We start from the raw sequence: 20,531 nt of genomic DNA on the forward strand, positions 1-20,531 counted from the left end.
GTGTGTGTGTGTGTGTGTGTGTGTGTGTGTGTGTGTGTGCGTGTGTCCATATGCGCAGAATTGGAGGTGCTTACAGATAAGACAAAGCACAGTCACTGAAAAAATTGAGTTTGTTATTCACTTTAAAAATGAGGATGGAAAAAATGTGTTCAAAGATCTCTACAACTATCTTAAAACAATTCTGAATGGCTGGCAGAATAAAACCTACTTTTATTTCCAAACATATTCAACTTGTAAGTACTTGGGCAATGAAGGTGTAGACAGTTTGTAGATTGGTCTCAGAAAGATATCCTGAGTTTGAAAGCATTGATAAGTCCCATCTTTATCTGGCCTCTCTCCCAGACCCTCACAGTTTTAAAAATATATTTATTAAATAGGTCTAGTGAGGGGAAAATAGTCTCTCTGAATCTTATTATGTTGACTTCCTTCAGTCAGAACAAACAATGCTTATGACTTCTTACCACTTAGGATAGTATTTGACATAGAACAGGTACTTAGCAAATATTTGTTGAATGAAAGAACAATAATCACATCAATTATTGGAGGTAGATGCTATCATTATCCCTTAATATAAATTAAAAAATTGAAGCCAGTGATCTTGTCCAAGACCACAACTTGTCAGTGCTGGAGCTGGTTGAGATGGTGCTTGTAAACATTCCATAGCATTTGTTTTATGTTAATCCAAACCATCTTTTCTACTTCATCCCAAATTTTACCTGGATCTGACCACCTCAGCACATGACATAGTTACTCATCCAATCTGGCTGGAAATTAATCAGTGGAATAACAGGCAAACCTTGGTTTTCTCCCACCAGACTACTGTTTGGAAATGTTGGTGGCCAAAGGAGAAAACCAGTGTTTCATAGAAATGAATGTCCCTGTACACAGCGTTGCTCCAAGTTTATTGGTTCCAAGTTTATTCCTATTTTGGTATCATCTTTTCTTAGGTTAGCCAGTTACCCAGAATTGAACTAAAGATCAACATTTTAAGAATTTGTTCCACACATGAGTAAATCAGTAAGTAGCTTTTTGAATTACAAAAGACTTGTTAATATACAAAGAAAAATACTGAAGGCTCAGCAAGTTAAGTACTTATTGTTTAACTTATTATGTGCATACTACCTGAGTTTTCCTTCACTCTTTTAATACAGTGTTATAGTGAGAGCCACAACCACATGAGTTAACTTAAGAAAAAACAGCAAGGGAGGAGCTTCTGGTTCCAAATGACTAATCTTTTCTATAACCTGTTTTATGTAACCCTCAGAGCAAAGAAACTTTATCAAAGGATTAAAACTTATATAAACAAAGATCCCTTTATTTATTACTGGTTCTCTGCAGGACAGGAATATCCAGTTTACATGTGAGCAGAGCTTTGTACATATTGGTCACTCAATGTGTAATGTTTTAAAACTCTGATGATCTTACACAAGTATAGAAGATGCAATGAATGGAGATAATGGTGAATGCTAAGGTAACGGGAATTCATTGATTTGGGTTGTTGTGAGTTGCATTTCAGTTATTTTTGCTTGGAAAAAATATATAAGGTCAATTTAATACTCAGAAATATAAGACTCTTTGGGTTTTCTAATTATCTTGTCTATAATTTCCTGATAGTGACAAAAATTCTGGGTAATGTAGGATCGTGTAATCATAATAATATTGCCTGTTCACACACAAACATATGGATATATACTTTGATTATTTTCTAAATAGGTAATTACACGTGGTTTGGAGCATTTGAAGTGCATCTAAGTGATTCTAGATAATACTGCTTTCCTCTTGCTTTGCCCATGTTCTGCAAGACCTTTTTGTTTATCTGGTTCCTCCAAACCTATCCTTCTAGTTTTGATCAAGCTCTATGTTCTCCATATCCCTCTCTCCCATGAAATCCTAGAGCACTAGTTGTCTATATTATACACTTACAACACACACACATACTTATGAGTGTTTTCTTTCAAAATTTAAAAATGAGAGTTATATTTTTCATAAAGCCAAATAACACAGAGTATAAAAAGAAAAAGTCAATGTGGTACATATCTTTTTACATTTCTTTCTATACTCACATAAATATACATATATCATATATAATTATATTTATATACAAATGCTCCCCCTACTTTTATTCATGTGAATATATGTGACTTACCTTGTCATTGCTGTATTCATTCAACTATCCAACATGAAAATTCCTCTAGGCCAGTACATATATCTAAATCATTCTTGGCCTATATCTCCTTAGAAAGAGATATGTCTATTTCTATAGAAAAGATCTCCAAAAGGGAAATTACAGAAATAATGTGCACTGCAATTTACAACTTTACCTTTTTTATGCCAAATTTGATTAAATGTTATGAATTTCCATAACTTTTGTTAATTTATTATATGAATGAATCAGAATATTGTAGTGTGCTGAGTTTCATTTCCTTAGCTACTAGTGAGATTTGGCATCTTTTATAAAAACTTTTAATAATTTTTTTGGTATATTTTTATTTCCTCTTTTATGAACCCCAGCTCATACCCATGTTTGTCTCTTTTCTTGTCAATTTGTAAGAGTTCTGTTTTCACATTAGGGATAAAAACCTCTGACTCTTGTATATATTTCAAATCTTTCCTCTATCTCTTACTCTTTCTTTTTTTTAATCTAACTTATGATACTTTTTTGCCATTATGTTATTTGCATCATTATGAAGTCAACTCTAAGTCTTTTCCACTATAATTTCTTGAGTGTTTGTTGTTGTTGTTTTAGAAGAGTTTTTTCCCAATCCTAACACTTTCCTATTTTCAAAAAATATTTTCATTTTTTTACATTAAATCCTTAATCTATTGATTTTTTCATTTTTGAACATGACATTAGGGAGGGGTAACAGTCTGTTTTCTTTCCAGATGGAGATCTAATTATGATATCAATATCATTTATTCCATAAGCTACATTTTTTCCTGATGAACTATTATTGAAGTATTTATCATATATTACATTTTCAATTTTACTGGATCTAGCTATGAACTCAGTTTGTGCCAGGAACTTGTTTGTCTACTTTTTTGCTCATAACTTACTTTCTGAATCATATTAGTGCTACAGAAGGTTTTAGTGTCTCCGATAGCAAATGCCTACCACCTTTTTCAATTTCAGGGCAGAATAAGACATTATTTTGCGCAACCTTAAGCTTAGTGAGCATGAATGTAAGAAGTTTGCTCAGAGCACTTTGTATTTGTCCTCTGCAGTTTGGAGGATACAGGGACTGATGTCTGATTCATGCTAAAAAGTCTAGAAGGCAAAGAGCATGGGTGGATCCTCCTGCCAGGAGGTGGAAGGAATCAAGGACTGCATTTGTAAAGGAACAACATATCAGTAAAATGTAACTGTATGTTTATAAAAATTTTTAGATATGTAAAACTTTGGCCTGATGGAAAAACAATTTAGCTCAGATAACTGGTCACAGTGACTCAGCTCATTTGGCAGAGCAATGTATTATTCATTTTAGGTGTTTCCACTCTTAAACACAAATATACCAAAAGGGAAGCATGTGCTAGAGATGTGTAAGACGTAAAGGATGGTAAATAACCTCAGCACATGGTATTAAAACAGCCACACTTAAGCATTCATTAGATTGTTTTATGAGGGCATTCATGATGATGAAGAACAAAAGGGTCTTCTCTACATTTGATGAGGCTCTAGAAGACTAATCCTACACTCGCAGCTTTTCTCAGTTATAGCTGTTAGGGTCTCCTGAGCATCCTGACCTGAATTTACTGTTTTCTTATTTTTTTACTTGAAGTCCTAGAATCAAAGTGCAGCCAAGTGTGAATGGAGTGAAGCTGTGTCAGTGTTTAATACCTCATGCTCCGGTCAAAGCCATTTCTTGGAATTGAGTTATTTAATAATCAAAGCTCAAAGTTGCTAAATGTAGTATAGCCAGGTATAATTATATACTAAGTGCTTTCCATGCATTATCTCCATCCTTTCATCTCCACAGAATAGATTATCTTTTTCACATATAAATGAAGGAATTGAGGTTAAAGAAATTAAGAAATGTTTTCAAAGTTTCGAAAAGAGCCAGGATCCTGACAAAGGATCCTGATTCCAAAACCCATCCTTCCCACCGCACCAGCAGCCTCACTGTAGTGGCTTCCAGAGTCCTGGTGGGTTTTTCAACATAATGATAGGACATCCTTCAAATGCTTGACTTTACTTTTCTATTATGGAAGTTGAACACACTTAGACAATATCTCTTGGGAATAGACATCTGTTAATTATAAATTTAAAACAACATTGAATGTCTAGAAATTGACATTGAATGTCCTGGTCCTCAAAGAATTTGGTTCTGCTTCATTGCCTCTTTCCAGTTTCACTTTTGTAAATGGGGACTCTGGGACAAAAGGGCTCCCAAGGATCCAGTACTGTCTGAGGAACCCTGAGGAAGCTTCAGAGAAACAAATAGTTTCCATTGTCTTGCTCTTCCCTGCTTTGTCCTGCCAGCCTTCTCTACCCCACTGACCCAGGCTAACAACATTTAGGATCTTTATAAAAAATTATTATTTACTTATCTTATGTGTGTGTGTGTGTGAGAGAGAGAGAGAGAGAGAGAGAGAGAGAGAGAGAGAGAGAGAGAGAATCCCAAGAAGGCTCCATGCTGAGCCAGGCTCAGGTTCAAGGCAGCACTCAGGGCTGGCTCCCTGCAGGTCTCCCACAACCCTGATCTAAGCCAAAATCAGGAGTCTGTCACTCAACTAACTAAGCCACTCAGGCACTTCACATTTAGGATCTTTTTTTTTTTTTAATGGTTTTTTATTTATTTTTGAGAGACAGAGACAGTGTGAGCAGGGGAGGGTCAGAGAGAGAGGGAGACGCAGAATCTGAAGCAGGCTCCAGGCTCTGAGCTAGCTGTCAGCACAGAGCCCAACACGGGGCTCGAACCCAGGAACCGTGAGATTATAACCTGAGCCGAAGCCAGACACTTAAACGACTGAGCCACTCAGGTGTCCCTAGGATCTTTATAACAAAGTAGAATTGGTGCTTTAAACACTGATCATTGGGGTGCCTGGGTGGCTCAGTCGTTTGAGTTTCCAACTTCAGCTCAGGTCATGATCTCACAGTTCATGGGTTCCAGCCCCAAGTCAGGCTTTGTGCTGACAGCTCAGAGCATGGAGCATGCCTTGGATTCTGTGTCTCCCTCTATCTCTGACCCTCCCCTGCTCACACTGTCTCTCTCTGTCAAAAATAAAAATACTAAAAAATTTTTAAAAACTCACTGATCATGATGAACTCTGTGCAAGAAAATGATTACAAATGAGTGGAGGCCCCAAAGCCTGACCAGAGGAACTGTAAAAGAACCAGGACCCTTTTAAATCTTTTTCTTCTGCGCTGTCTCCTTTTTTCCCCTTGTAGCTTGAGCCTCCTGCCCATGTTTTTTTCTTGACTTCAAGTGTCTATTCTATTCTCGAAATGTTTGTTATTAGCTAATTGGTACTGGACTTCATCTAGAGTATTAGTTGATAGTAAAGATTATCCTGTCAAGAGAGATTGGTCTTTGAGGGACATTTGAACTAAAAAGCCTTTGAAATGAAAAATAATAGATTTCAAATTGTGGAAAATTATGGGGGTTAATTGGGGTAGAAGTTTTACTCAAGTAATACCTGTGGCTTATTCAGATTATTCATACCTCCAGGGGAGGCACTGGAAAATCAATTATCACAGTTTTATTACACTTATATGTGTGTGAGGCCACTGGCTCATAGACCGTATTTATTTAAGCATTTGTTTCCTAGACCTCCCACATATTTACAGGATAAAATGAAGGTGAAAAAAAAGATTTTTTACTTATGTCTACAAGTTTTTGGTAAAATTATTTTTCCTTTTTACAATGACTGTCCATGATTTTAATTTAAAAGTTAAATTTATTAATATATGGTTATATATGCGGTAACATTTCTGACTACTTAAATCCCATCCTTTAAAAATTTGAGAATTTGCTCTCACTCTTCTAATCTACTTCCAACCCATGTAAACTCTACCAGATGTGCTTTCTCTGTATTGTTTGTGATTTCCTTATTAGGGTTTGTGTGTCACTTCTTACTGTGATCTTTGTTCTAACTAACAAAAGGAATGTTTTTCACAGCAAAGAGGGTGAAGTCTCAGAACCTGCATGTTGTATGGTTCTGTCAAATTTTGTAATTCTAGACATGGTTGTGCAGGACAAGTGCCTTTGCATTGGTTATTGGAGCAGGAAAGGTATCCTGTGATACAAATCCTATTTAGGATTTGGGTAGATCATTGCCATTATTCTACTTCCCTTTCTGTTTCTTTGAATGTTCCTCCACATTGGTTTGAGCCCTTCTTTGTTACCCACCTTTATCATTTTTCTGCCCCCTCTCTGTTTTTAAATTACTTTTCTTCACAATCAATAACAAAAGTACCCACTGTAGTACAATATTGTTACTTTCTTTGTGCACAGTTACGATGGCTGTAATAGCTATCACTGATAGAAACCCAAGGTGTTTGCATATTTTCTTCCTTCTCTTTAATAAAACCCTACAATTACCATCTACTGTTTTACAAAAGGTGTGAGTTGCCATATTCTGTCAACTTCATCACACTGTATTAAATCATAACTTTATATTAGGTTTCATTCATTCATTTGTTCACTAGTCAGAGTACATTTATTTAACAATATATATTATATATTGAGTGCCTGTTATGTCAAGTACTGGGCTTAAATATTGTGGAAATTACAGAGAAAACTCATATGTTCTTGTAGTTTACAAGCTAGATGAAGGAATAACACCAATCATACAAACCAAAATACAAAGTAGAAACTATGAACTTCAAGATATTCTCAAAATTCTAACCACTAAAATATTATCAACTATCAAAGTGAGCTAATAATCATTTGTTGAGTGACTAAGTAAATGTTTGAACAAACTGATAACAGAAAAGTAATACAGATAAAAGTCTATGCAAATTCAGAGAGCCGCTGAAAGCATCATGAGAGATTCCTTGGAGAATGTGGCATTTGCATAGAACCTTGAGTAGATTTCCAAAAGGTGAAGAGAGACTATTACAAGGTAAGCAAGTTATATGACCAAAGTTGTGGAGGCGGGTGAATGTGAAGTGTGAAATATATAGAGGCTAACACAAAAGAGAAGTGGTAGCAATGAAGATAAAAATAAAGTCTGAGAACCCTCATTGGAGAACCTCAATGGATTGGCTACTGAATGAAGGCTTATTCACCCAGCAGACTTTTCATTAAACTATAAAAGAAAATTTTCTTAGTTGTATACAGAACAAAGAAATAAAACTCTCAATAGAAAACTCAGTATGAAAATCTATGTTAAAAATGTTAAAAAAAAGAAAAAAAAGAAAATCTATGTTAAATTTGGTGAGGGGTGGGAATCAAGATAAGCTACAAGTAATCTTTCAGTAGTAGAAATATTTAAGAAGTAGATTTGATTTTTCAAACTTTCAGTTTAAACCTTAAAAAAAAAACAAACTAAGGCAAAACTATCTCATACTGGGTAAAGATTGTTATTCTCAACATCAAACAAGTTCTTCATATTTTGAAAAGATATTTTTGTCCCATTATTATTTTGCCTGACCTGTTTATCCAGTTCTAAGACAAACTGACTTGGCAAGGTTCTACATAAAATAAATCACAGGACATAGTGGAAGTATAATAAAAATATTTTTGTTTGGACATGATGTAGAGAAATTGTCTGGACTTTGGAGACTGATAAACCTGGGTTCCAGTATTCGAACGACCCTTATTAACCATGTGACCTTGGACAAGTTGCTTCATTTTCCAAAGAAATAATCCCTTTATTTTGAAATACACAGCTGTTTTCAGATAGCAAAGAAATCCCTATTACTACCATCTATTTTGCAGAATAAAATTTTTATACTGGCTCATTTTTTGCTCCTTGGTTTTTAACAGCAAATGGTATAACAATACTTGACTCATAGAGTTTTGTGAAAATTAACAATAATATATATAACATATGTGTAGATGGTACTTAGGAAATAGAGATTTTTTTTCTAATACTGTGCAGATTTTTTGTTTTCCTTAAAACCTTTGTGGTTTAGTTTGTTAGGTTGTGAAAGAAAGATGAATGATTTTACTAATTTGGAAATTATTTTGAGGGAATTGAGGTTGAGGGAAGCAATATAACATAGTGCCTAAGAGCATAACTCTTGTACCCAGCATCCCAAAAGTAGGATGCAAATTCCATGAGGATAGAGATTTTGTCTGTCTGGATTACTGATGTATTCCAAGCACTTTGAAGAACGTCTGCTGTATAAGGGGCCTCAGCAAACATGTGGAATGCTGAGTCTTTGAGTTAATACCTTGGCTCTGCTATGGGACTTGGATTGTATTTGGTACAAACAGAGGCAGAAGAAGGTAAAATGACTTTCTCAAGGTCAAACAGCCTCAGTTTCTTCATTTGCAAAATGAATTTGCAAAAGTATTTCTTATTGGGACACAATTGACATATAACATTATATTAGTTTCAGGTGTACAATATAATGATTCAGTATGTGTATATATTGAGAAATGATTGCCATGGTGTATGTCTAGTTGATATCTATCATCACACATAGTTACAAATGTTTTTTCTTATGATGAGAACTTTTAAGATGTACTCTCTTAACACCTTTCAATATACAAAACAGTTTTTTAAAGAAATGTTTACTTACTTTTTAGAGAGAGAGATAGAGTGCAGGGAAGGGGTAGAGAGAGAGAGCAGAGAATGTGAAGCAGGCTCCATGCTGTTGCTGCAGAGCCAGGCCTGGGGCTTAAACTTATGAACCATGAAATCCTGCCCTGAGCCACAGCTGGAAGCTTAACTAACTGAGTCACCCAGGTGCCCTACACAATACAGTATTATTAACTATAGTCACCATACTGTACATTACATCTCTAGGAGCCATTTATTCTATAACTGGAAATATTAGTATTTATTTCACAGGATTGTAGAAGGATTTAATCAGGTAATAGATGTGAATAAACCTAAAATAGCATCTGGCACTTAGCATGCTATAAATGTAGCTCTAAACAGGAGAGCAATGAATGCTTAGGAATCCATGGGTATCAATTACATTGTACCAGGTATAAGCTGAGATAGATGGATAGGGACATTCAGATGTAGGGTAGAGTACCTGTTATTAAAAAAAATTAAAAAACATGTTAAATGCTCTTTCAAGCATCCACCTTAGCTCTACAGTGGGCAGGTATCTATTCCTTACAAAGTGTGGCCCCAGGTCATCATGCTGTGGCAAGGTGGCCTTTGTGGGAAATGCTTTGTAGGGAGAGGGGACACTTCCTCTCCAAGGGGAAAGGGAGAGAACCAGCATTTATTGCAGAGCAGATTTGTAGCCAAAATCCTGTTTGTTTTCATAAATGACACAATCTCTTTTCATCTTCATGGCCAATCTTAGAATACTTATTTTTTTCATGTCACATATGAGGAAAAAGAGGTTCAGAGTAATTTGGTCCTAGTCACCCAAGTCTACATCACTCCACACCATATGGCTTTCCTACCATAAGGCCTTAATGAGGACACATACTCATCAGCCCTCCCCTAGTACTTCAAGGGGTGTTGCTATGGAATAAATGTAAATCTCTCATCTGTCATTGTGAAGAAATAGCAGCTTTGATGCGATTACTTCCTATGGAAATAAGAAGTGAAGAATTTGACAGCAATTTTTAAAGAATCTGCAATTATTTTCCCAACATAGGTGCATTTCACACAACACTATGGAATTTTTCACTGGACCTTGCTACCCAGTGACTTCTTTAGCAGTAGAAAAACAGCACTGTATTATCAACCCATCCTTCCTAGGCATATGAAAATCCTCTTTAAATAATTATCAGATAAACAGTAACATTTTGTAGATGTCCAGAAACACACATTGGTGCTTCTCCAAAACTGCTATGGCTTTTTACCAATAGATTTGCCTTTTTAGATTCTTTCAATTACTTAACTAAAGAATAACACTTTATTCACTTTATATGTAAATAAAGAAGTCATCAAGAGTTGTCCTAATCCCGGAAAGTATAAAGTTGTCACTTTATATCCTTAAGGATATTAACTATAAGCCAAATAGTATAGCTATTTTGTTAATTGATATGTTGCCACACGTGTGCATGCGTGCACGCACACACACACACATACACACACACAACATTTGGCTGTTAACATGTAAAATTTTAGCTCCTATTTGGTTTCTAAATTAATAAATCTTAGCACATATACTTAATCTATTTTTCCCTGATCGACTGTAACTTTCAGGATTGATGCTCAAGGAAGGTATGAGTGTCATGGAGGGATTTCTAAATGTGATTTGTGTTTTAATTTCTTCTGTTGGAAAGGTCACAGGACCATGCCTCACTATGATTTTTGATATCTCATTATACACTATCAATAAATGTTTCAAAGTAGAGATCTTTCAGTTAGCATAAATACGTATGATGTAGGTTAAAGAGCTGCAGAATAGGAATGACCAGTAAACACTATTTTCTCATAAAAATGGTAAAAATTTAAATAACTTTCAAAGTTTAAGCAATAGGCAAAGATTTGAATTTTGTTTAGGAATTCAATGTGTAGTCTAAATCAATAATAAGGGGAAAGGGAAGTATGCTAGCATATTTTACCCTTTTTCAAATGAAAGGGCATTTTTTAAACAATAAGTTGAGAAACATGGCCACTTTCTCCTGTCCCACTCCACCAGAAAACCCATTTTCTATGGAAGTTACTGAATCTCATTTAATATGGAAATCTAGGATTTTTATTTCAATAGTTATTTTATGGAATTTAAATATTTAATTGTGTAATACTATGTTAACTTTATTGGGCAATGGATTTAATTTCCTAAGTCTTTTGTAATTCAAATCAAGGCAACGTAATTAATATGTTCTAGCCCATGTAAGGTATATTCCTTACCGAAAGTGAATGTCAAGTCATTTTCAGAAGACAAGAACTGTTAAGCTCTATGGCAGAACGATATCAAGGACAGAAAAAGGAAACTGCTCAAGTTGCTTACCTTTCACCCAAATGTGTAAATAGGCTTAAGCTCCTTGATTGTAAAATAGAAAATTCATGGAATGGAGAATAAGTAAGTCCTAGTTTCTGCCCTTAGGAACCTATCAATATTGAAGAGAAATGTGTCAGTTACACAAATAAGACAGCAATGGCATAACAATATAGTATTTTTAAGGCAAATAAAGTAGTAATAATATTCAAATAATGTATTTTTTTAATCTAAAAGATATCCTCAAAGTGTGATGACAGCACAGTGGGTGGAGAAATCATATTCAGAAGGGAATGATGAAAGATTCTTGACTTTGTCATTAAAAGGTTTCAAAAAGCTGTACTGGGGACAGTTGTTCCGCTTGGGGTAAATGGAGGGATGAGACAGAGACTGGAAAAGAAGAGGCTATGTGATGATTTCAGTTGCACAGGAACAACTAAAACAACCAGAGTTTGACAGGGAATAAATGTATAAAGTGAGATGCTATGCAATAAAGCTGGAAAAGAAGACTGGGGTTAGTTTATGGTGGGACTTGAATGTTAGGCTAAAGAATTTGATGGATTTTAGTAGATTAACAACATGCTTTTTAAAAAGTCTGTGTAGAAGACTGATGTAAGAAATGTGCTTTAGGCATTGGTATATAAAATGGCAGAAAATACTAGAGATTAGAAAACTATCTGTAGGTTGCTGTAGGATCCCGGCTTGCAGTTAAGAGGTTGAAGTTTCATTATTGGCAATGGGAGAAGAAAGGAGAAACACACCTTAGTAGCAAGAGGGCTTTCAAATACATATGTCCTGGTAACTGTTTTAAATGTGTGGAGCAAGGAATATGAGCAATTGGTAGTAATTCTAAGATGTCAAGATTGAGTTACAGTGAGAGAATGCTTATGCTATTACTCATGGAGTCGGTGGGAGAAGACACAATAAGAAAGTTTGGGATAAATATAGTCACCAAAACTTACTGTTGATATCACCAATTACATCAATTAAATCTTACTTATTATTTTCATAAGGTAATTATAAAAAAGCAGGCAAAGTATTTGGTAAACTGCATGCAATAAGGCATTCCCAACTTTGTTGTATGTAGATTCCTACTGGCATACCACCTAAGAAAATAATACTGAATTTTTTCAAATGTTTCAGTTTGACAGATTTAATGAAAAAAACTTTAAATGAACATCTACTCCTAATATATCTTGTATCAATAAATAACCTGTTTTCTTCCCCCAAAATCTCCCACTTGGAATAAGTTACATAGCTACCCTAACTGCATTTCACTCTTTAACACCAGAGGTTATTAGGTTACTATACTTACACATAATTTTGCTATAGAGGTGATATGCAATAAAGTTTTATTTAAAGTAGACTGTTATTGGGAAATTTTTAAATAAGTAAGTTTAAGAAATTATAATTTAATCTATATCTTATTTAGTTTAAAATGTTGAGCTCAACTCTACTTTGAAATAAGGGCTGAGAGTTCAATATCACAAATATGAATTTATACATTCACTTATTTATTTCAAAATGGAATTTAGCACATAAATCATTATAAATATCATCTCCTGTTTCTATACACCTATATATACAAACAACTATAATATGGCAATCTACGGCACACTTCATAAGGGGAAATATTAATGTATAAATCAAGTCAATGAGTCAGATTCTCCCCAAGATTGAGATGATTTTTTCTTCTTATTTTTAAACACAAGTTGAGAGCTTTTAGATATGGCATAATACAGCATGATTGCACTTTATTGTAGTTAATGCTACTTCCAAAGGTAACTAACCCACAGGGAAAAGCAGAAAGCCCTATAAGAATGAGGGAAACATTACAGTTCATGGGCAGTTCAACAGCATCCTTTAAAAAAATGTATCATACATATGTAACCTCTTTTAGAAACCTCCAATTAGTTTAACAAACAAAGTAAATAACCATACACTATCTAGCTCCCAGAAGCCTATGGTCTTTTAATTGAAAAGATGATCAATAGGAACATAGTTGCTTTTGTAATACCCTGCATCAGTATATGACTGAGGTTTGCTGAAAACTACTTGATCAGAATAAAAGGCCTATATGTTTAATAAAAGCACATGGATGATAACACACAATGAAACCCTCATGAACACAAATTTCTTGAAGATTTTTCAATAACCCCTAGTACCAGCAAGTACAGCAAAGAATATAATTTCAAAAAATATCCTGAATGAGTCAAGAAAAAAAATTAAAATTTTTAAATAGCATTTATCTCATTTCAGAAATCTAATACAAAAATGAATTGCTTAACAACAGTCTTTATGATTGCTGTTTTTTTAATGTTTTTAACTTTACTTTTAGCTGTTTATAATTTAACAAGTTTCCAAATACCATTTTCTCCTTTGTTCTCAAACTCAAGCCATAAAGATATAAGTCAAAGAATCATTTTTTAAGATTTTTAAAATAAAAATCTGTAACAAGAACACTTCATTTTTAAAGGCATTGACTTTTTATTATGGGACCTTAATTATTGTTGAATTTAAAACAATTCTTACCATGACAATTTATATGTACTGGCAACAAACATGGAGCATACAGGCTCAGGTTCATGCTAATTTTAAATTAAATACAGGAAATCACTAGAACATTTATACATGAAGCAAGAACAAATCTAGAGGTACATTGACCTCTAAAGGGGCAAGTAATTCAATGGTTCCCTGTTTAAAATCTCAACTGTGTTCCTCTTTCCATATGTATTGGATCCCACATTGGTAGGAGAGAGAATGGCACCAAGATTGTTGCTGGAACGAATTAAGAAATTTGCCAGGCGTTGAGTCGCACATGTGGCGGTGTTGCATTTCCGCTTTTCCACCTGGTGACTGGTGGCATAGAACAAATATGAAAGGTTAGACAGTTAGATTCATGGTTGGATAAATCTATATGAAAACAAATATCTCATATCAATGAAAACTAAAAGAAACTCTTTTACGTAAGTAACGCAATGTTTTGGTTTGGAAACAGCTGGATAACTGAGATTATTTTGACACCTTGACAAGGCGGAAGAGTCAATTTTTGAGTAGGAAATCACATAGCAAAACTTCAATTATAGTCAATGTTGAATTTCCCAGTGTGATCTCTTGAAACTTCAGAATATATTACAAACAGTAACAATAATAATAAAAGGTGTCCTTGTGTTATATTCTTCTAAATCTTGATGAATCTAGTTCCCAATATATAAAAAGCATTTAGAATAGAAAATGTATATGGAATCTGGAATATGGAGAATTAAATATGTAAATATATTAAATATATGTAAATATATATGTATATTCATTTCCCACATCTAATAAAAATTAAATCAGTGTAACATATTATTGTTAAGTTCCCTGAGGTCATCAAATCAGGGGTGTTAAAAGAGAAATTTAAGGTATTAGAAAGTCTCAAGAGAATGAAATTCACCCTCCGTTCCTACACTCTGAGTATTGTAGTGTGGGAGTTCATTAGTTTTAATATAAATGCATGAATGTTATTATCTTTCTGCCACCTATTTGGTTCCTTTTAACAATTTTAATGATAGGACTAGGCTGAATGTTAAAACTGAAAGACTTTTCATGTTAATAGTATTAATATTCACCACATTTTTTTAGCCAGCTGGAACAATTTCATAATATTATAGGTAAGTCAGAAATGATCACTATAGTTAAATAATTCATTTGATTTTTAACTTTTGTTTCTATTTACAGAATTTTTGTGTATGTAACTCTACATTTTTGTAACACCTTTTGTTTTAATGGGCTCTTAAAATGGTATTGGAAATGGATACAGAATAATAACATGCTTCCTTTTTACAGATGATTATGAAAGCTAGAGAAGTGTTTTAATTTCAGCTCCAGAGAAATGAAAATATTGATACAACTTAGGATAAGTATAAACTGGGAAAGAGATATAGGTATAAGGCTATCTTTAGAAGCCAGTGGTTTTACATAATTAGGGGTAAAATGCATAGATTTTATTTCAATGGGCTTACTTTATGTGGGGAGCACTTCATTATCTGTATCTCTGTATAGTGATAGCCCAAGGGTAAGTGGTTTTAAATCTCATGTTTAACTTTAGGGTTCTTAGTCTCATACTTTTTCCTAAACACAAAAATTTCTTATGGCATTAGGTATCTGGATATTGGGTTGAGGCTAAGTAAGTGTATGCTGAGAAACCAATTATTCAGGCAAAGGAAATCCACTCTGAGACCAAATTACCTGGTCTATATGTCAATATTATTCATATAATCTACTTAATTATTTCTCTTTGCATGTGCCATAAGCATGGCCAATGTGCATTTCCAAAGAATGATTTAATGCTTAAGGATTAAACCAATAATTCATACATCAGACATTTAATTCTGAAAGAGAATACTCTTTTCTTGAAAAAAGTAGAAATTAGAATTTGACCCAAGGACTTCAAATTAATAAATGTAAAGGAATAAATAAATTTATGACTCAAATTGGAAAGGTTCAAAGTGATACCTGTTCTACGATATGTCCGGGAAATGCTTGGAGCAGAGTGTGAACTACTCTATTTGCTAAATATCTGAGTGGTACTTTGATAATTGGTCTCAAGGTCTATAACAGGATTTAAAATTATTCTAATTAAAATGTTATCTGAGTTAGCTAGAAGAGCTATCATTCTACTAAACAGAAATTAAGAACTCTTACGTTGATTGGTTTCATTATTGTGCAACTGCTTTCATAAACACAACTTTTCATGTAAACATAGCATTAGTATGTACAAGATTCTATCCTAAACTATTATTAAGATGGGGAAATATGGCTTAAGTGGTTAGTAAAAGGCATCACACTCCTACTTTCAGGCATTTTTTTTCTCTTAAACTACTTGGGCAGACAAGGCCTGCCTAGCATCTAGTAACAAACACTGGTTCAAAGCTACTGACTACTTACACACATGCACATGTTCTTAACTTTAAGAGTTTAACCACTGAAGACTGTAAGCTAAAGCATCACTCTTTTTTAAAAAATATTTTTTAACATTTATTTATTTTTGGGAGACAGATTGAGACAGTGCACAAGTGGTGGAGGAGAAGAGAGAAAAGGAGACACAGAATCTGAAGCAGGCTCCAGACTGTGAGCTGTAGCATGGAGCCTGACACAGGGCTCAAACCCACGAAACATGAGATCATGACCTGAGCGGAAGCTGGACGCTTAACCGACTGAGCCACCCAGGTGCCCCAAAGCATTACTCTTAAGTTGTCTCTCTTTAAAAATATCTCAGTGTCAAGGGTTTTAAAAACAGTTTTAACCTGTATCCCTGTTCCAGCTATTACTATTCATTTGTGGAAGTGTAGGAGTTCCTATAGCATGCTCCTATGTGTTAATTATACTGTTGACTAATCTCTGATTATCTGCTAAGCAGGTTTACAACTGAGTGTTTAAAAGGTGTGGGCAACTGTATGATCCTTTTGCCCCAGCCAAGATTATAAAATAACTATTTTTTAGTATGTCTTGTAAAGTCTGTTACTGCTTTTTTTTTTTTTTAAGATTTTTGAACTTTTTTTTTTTTAAACTTATTTGAGACAGAGAGAGAGCATGAGGGGGAGCAGGGAGAGGGAAAGAGAGGCCTTCACACAGGCTCTGTGCCATCAGCCCAGAGACCAATGTGGAGTCAATCTCACCAACTGTGAGATTATGACCTGAGCTGAAATCAAGAGTCTGATGCTTAATCAACTGAGCCACCCTGATGCCCCAAGTTTGTTACTTCTGAATCTCATATAATACATGTGTAGAAGTTAAAAAAGCTCTCAAATGAGATGATTAAATTTTATGAGAAAAATGACATTCAATGAATGATAAATCAACATTAGCTTTGTCTTTTAAAGGTGTTTGAAATTTGAGTCATTTTCTACAGAGCCTTTCTCAGTTTTTTTTTTTTAGATTTATAGAGTATTACATGGTTGAACAGCTCAGAATGATAAATTCTCCCCTGCTTATAAAAATGACCAGACATACTCATTTCAGGAAACTCATTAAAGAGCAATTCGAAGAATGCTTTACAATATTTCTAATAAAAATTCAGAGTAGGAGATTGTGAGACTAATATGAAAATAACTTGATAATAATGTTATATGCCATTTTATTTTTTAGTGAAGTTTACCTCCTAATAAACTAATATCCATGAAACCATATGGCATAAAGGTGCTTATCAAATGTCTATATGTAATGAAAGAAAAGATCATGATGTAAACAGAATTATGAAGTAATACTGCTAATTTTCCTGTCATTTTATTATTCTTCTAGTTTATAGGAAACTTTATATCAGTTTTAGTTATTTTTATCCACAGAAATCCAGTTGAAAATTAGAGTCAGTTCTGAGAAGAATATCCTGTAAACTCGATAAGGCTGAAAGGACAAAGGAAGTCTGACAATTCTTGCTATCTATTAATCATGGGTGCTGTAGAAATCTACATATCACCACAGACTGACACTCAATGAAAAAACACTCCAAGAGAAAATGAACAAGATGCTAATTCTCTGAGAAAATTTCCAATATGACTTAAAGCAAACTCTTTTCAAAAATAAACTTAATTCTCCTTGATCTTAAAGAATGTGTAAGTTGAGTCCTAAAAGACTACAAAGAGTCAAAATGATTTAAGTACAAACAAATCCTCATTATATTGTATATGACATGTGCATGCATTTGGACTTGAGAATCTTTGAAATAAATGGAGGATTGCAGTTTTAAAGGCTTTCCACTTGAAAGTTGTAATTACTGCCAATATTATCACCTGACAGTTTTTAGACTTCCTTAGAATATTACCACTTAAATGACATGACACCTTTTCAAAGAAACCTTCTTAGGAAATCCTGATGCATATGCTACCTACTGAATTAATTTTTAAGAAGTATTACTTTACTTTTAGAGTAGCTCAGAAGTAATCTTATGAAGAATATATTTTTATAATTTTTTTCATTAACAGAACAGTTAATAATATAGGGAAAAAACCCTACAAGCAAATGGCTCTTTAACTAGTTCTTAAAAATTTCAATTTGCCCTCTGATTATTTCTATGTATTTCTATTTCCAGAAAGAGATGTAAAAGTTCTGGATATGGCCAGAGCCCTCCAAGGAGGAAAAGAAATCTACATAAATAGACAATAAAATTCTATCTGTTATAAAATATGCTTTAATTAAGTTTCTATAATTTGTTTGAGAATCAGGTTAATATAGTGGAAATTACTACCCTTTGGCTTTTCCTCCTTCATGTTCTGGTTTTGCCCCTCTAAGTGGAACTCTCCATTCCATTCTGTCAAAAAGACTCGTCAAGGACTAGCATTATTCTTTAAAGAACACAGAATTCAAGGAACAGATAAAGAGCATAATATACTGTTCTTAAGCATGATTTTTATCAGAAATCTAATGGCATAAGGGCTGTTAGTTATATAGCAGTTTTTAATTCTAATTTCCCCCACATTATACAAAAGAAAAATATTTTTTAAGTTACTAACCTTTCGATGGGGGTAGCTTTCAGATGGTTTAATGCAACCAAGAGCACAATGAGAACTACTGGAAGCTTCAGGAAGCACATTGCTTCTCAAATTTTCTGAAAAGAATAATTCAGCATTGAAATCAAGAACTTGTTTTACAGTTCTGAGCTATGGAATTTGAGACTAGAGCCTACTTTAAAAAGTCTTTTTATAAACATAATTTCCAAATATAGTAATTTTATTGATAGAGTTCTTTGATACTGTTTAAACAATTTTCAAATATTTTCAAAATTTTCACATTCCCAATTTCCTTCTCTAAGCAATCTGGAAAGTTGCCCTTAAAGCACATTATCCCTTTAACCTTTCTTTGAAATAAGCTATATATTTAATTCTGAGTCTGTTCTTCCCTAAACAAATAATATTTTTCCATAAACAGGAAGCTCTTTACCTTTTAGTGTTTCAGCGTCAGCAATATCAGAGAATGCCTCTAATGGCAAGAAAGCTTCATTAACAATCCCAAGCTTGCATCCACTGGAATATTTGGCCCCACACTTGCCAGTGAGTGATCCAGCTCTTATATATCCTTCACACCTTTCCCAGCTCTGACATCAGGCAGCTCAGAGACACTGTCATTAATTTCCATCCCTATAGAAAGTGCCTCATAGACAGCAGAAGCAGATGGGTCATTATTACATTAACCAATCAGTAAATATTAACGTAGCAGATAAGAGTGTCTTTATGTAGTTAATCGTGTGTCATACACAGCAGAAGTTTGAATTTTCCATTTTTGTGAAATACAAGAGTGGATTTTCAAAGATTAAATAGTATGTTCTAGTAAAGGATTGATAGAAAGAAGTGATTAAGAATAACAAATGTGTTTATATGCAAAGAGTGAAGCCAGGGACATTGAGGAATCTAATGAGGAAGGTAAAGCCCAATGACACCAATGGTTTAATTGGATGAACATTCAGTAGTAGATTAAATGATGAGGACAGGGTAGATAAAAAAAAGACACTTAGAGAGAGAGGGAGAGAGGGAGAGAAATAAAAAGCTACTTATAATGAAATGGGGATTGAAGATTAAAGGCAGCAAAACCATAATTTTCAATCCCCAAATTCATTTGTCAGTACTTAAATAGAGACACATACCTGTGTGATTAAGGATTTTTTGGTTAGCTTTTTCTACTATTACATAGAAACATCACCACTACTTTGAAAGAATAGATTTGTTATTTTTTATTGTCTCCAAGTTGTTCTTTCTTTTCTTGTATTTTTAAGTTATATTTAAGTCAATGTTCTAAGTGATGACATAGTCAATGTAGCAAATAAAACAAATTCCACCTGCTAGTGAAAACATGCATATCTATGCAATCTAAAAAAGATGGAAGTTCTCCGAGTAAAAAAATTAAGTTCACTGAATTCATATACTTCTTTAAAGCTTAGCAATATAATTTGAGGGCAGTCAGTAAAAATTTCAGAAAAAATGAAAAAAACCCATTTCTTCTCAATTTGTATTCTAGTTATCCAATGATTCTGTAATTTTAATAGTTCTGTAAAATTTACTGATATTCCAAAAAGAAAGCAAACATAAAATCAAATGACTGGGTTATACATTTGTGGCTCAGTTGATTGAGCATCCAACTCTTGATTTTGGCTCAGGACATAATATCCTGGCTCCTGGGCTCAAGCCTTGCGTGAGGGGAGGGGGTCGTTACTACCAGTGCAGAGCCTGCTTGGGATTCTTTCTCCATTCTCTCTCTGCCCCTCTTCCACTCATCTTCTCCCTCTCTCTCTCTCTCTCAAAATAAATAAATAAACTTAAAATATATTTTAAAAAGTCAAATTATTTGGAAGAATAATAATTTCCTGTAAGAAGTAATTGATGTATTTAACAAAGTATATACAATGATTTAGAAATTATAACAGAAGCCCAGAGATGTTAAATAATTTGTCCAGCATTATACATCTAGTTCATGTTGAAATCTTGAGCCAACGTTTCATTTTTCTGATGTATGGTCTAGTGTTCATTTAAAACAAAAT

General features: G+C 33.9%; 1 protein-coding gene across 1 annotated transcript; it reads right to left on the minus strand.

Moving 5' to 3' along the window:
- Positions 1-13,488: 13,488 nt before the first annotated feature.
- IAPP (islet amyloid polypeptide) lies at positions 13,489-19,028 on the minus strand. The gene is made up of 3 exons (XM_029953143.1): positions 18,941-19,028; positions 18,514-18,608; positions 13,489-13,879 (listed from the first exon to the last, which is right to left on the minus strand). The coding sequence occupies exons 2-3, from the start codon at positions 18,591-18,593 to the stop codon at positions 13,690-13,692; spliced, it is 270 nt and encodes an 89-aa protein (XP_029809003.1). The 5' UTR covers positions 18,594-18,608; positions 18,941-19,028; the 3' UTR covers positions 13,489-13,689.
- Between the last annotated feature and the right edge of the window lie 1,503 nt (positions 19,029-20,531).

The sequence above is a fragment of the Suricata suricatta genome, chromosome 10 (genome assembly GCF_006229205.1).
Source record: "Suricata suricatta isolate VVHF042 chromosome 10, meerkat_22Aug2017_6uvM2_HiC, whole genome shotgun sequence".
NCBI lineage: Eukaryota > Metazoa > Chordata > Mammalia > Carnivora > Herpestidae > Suricata > Suricata suricatta.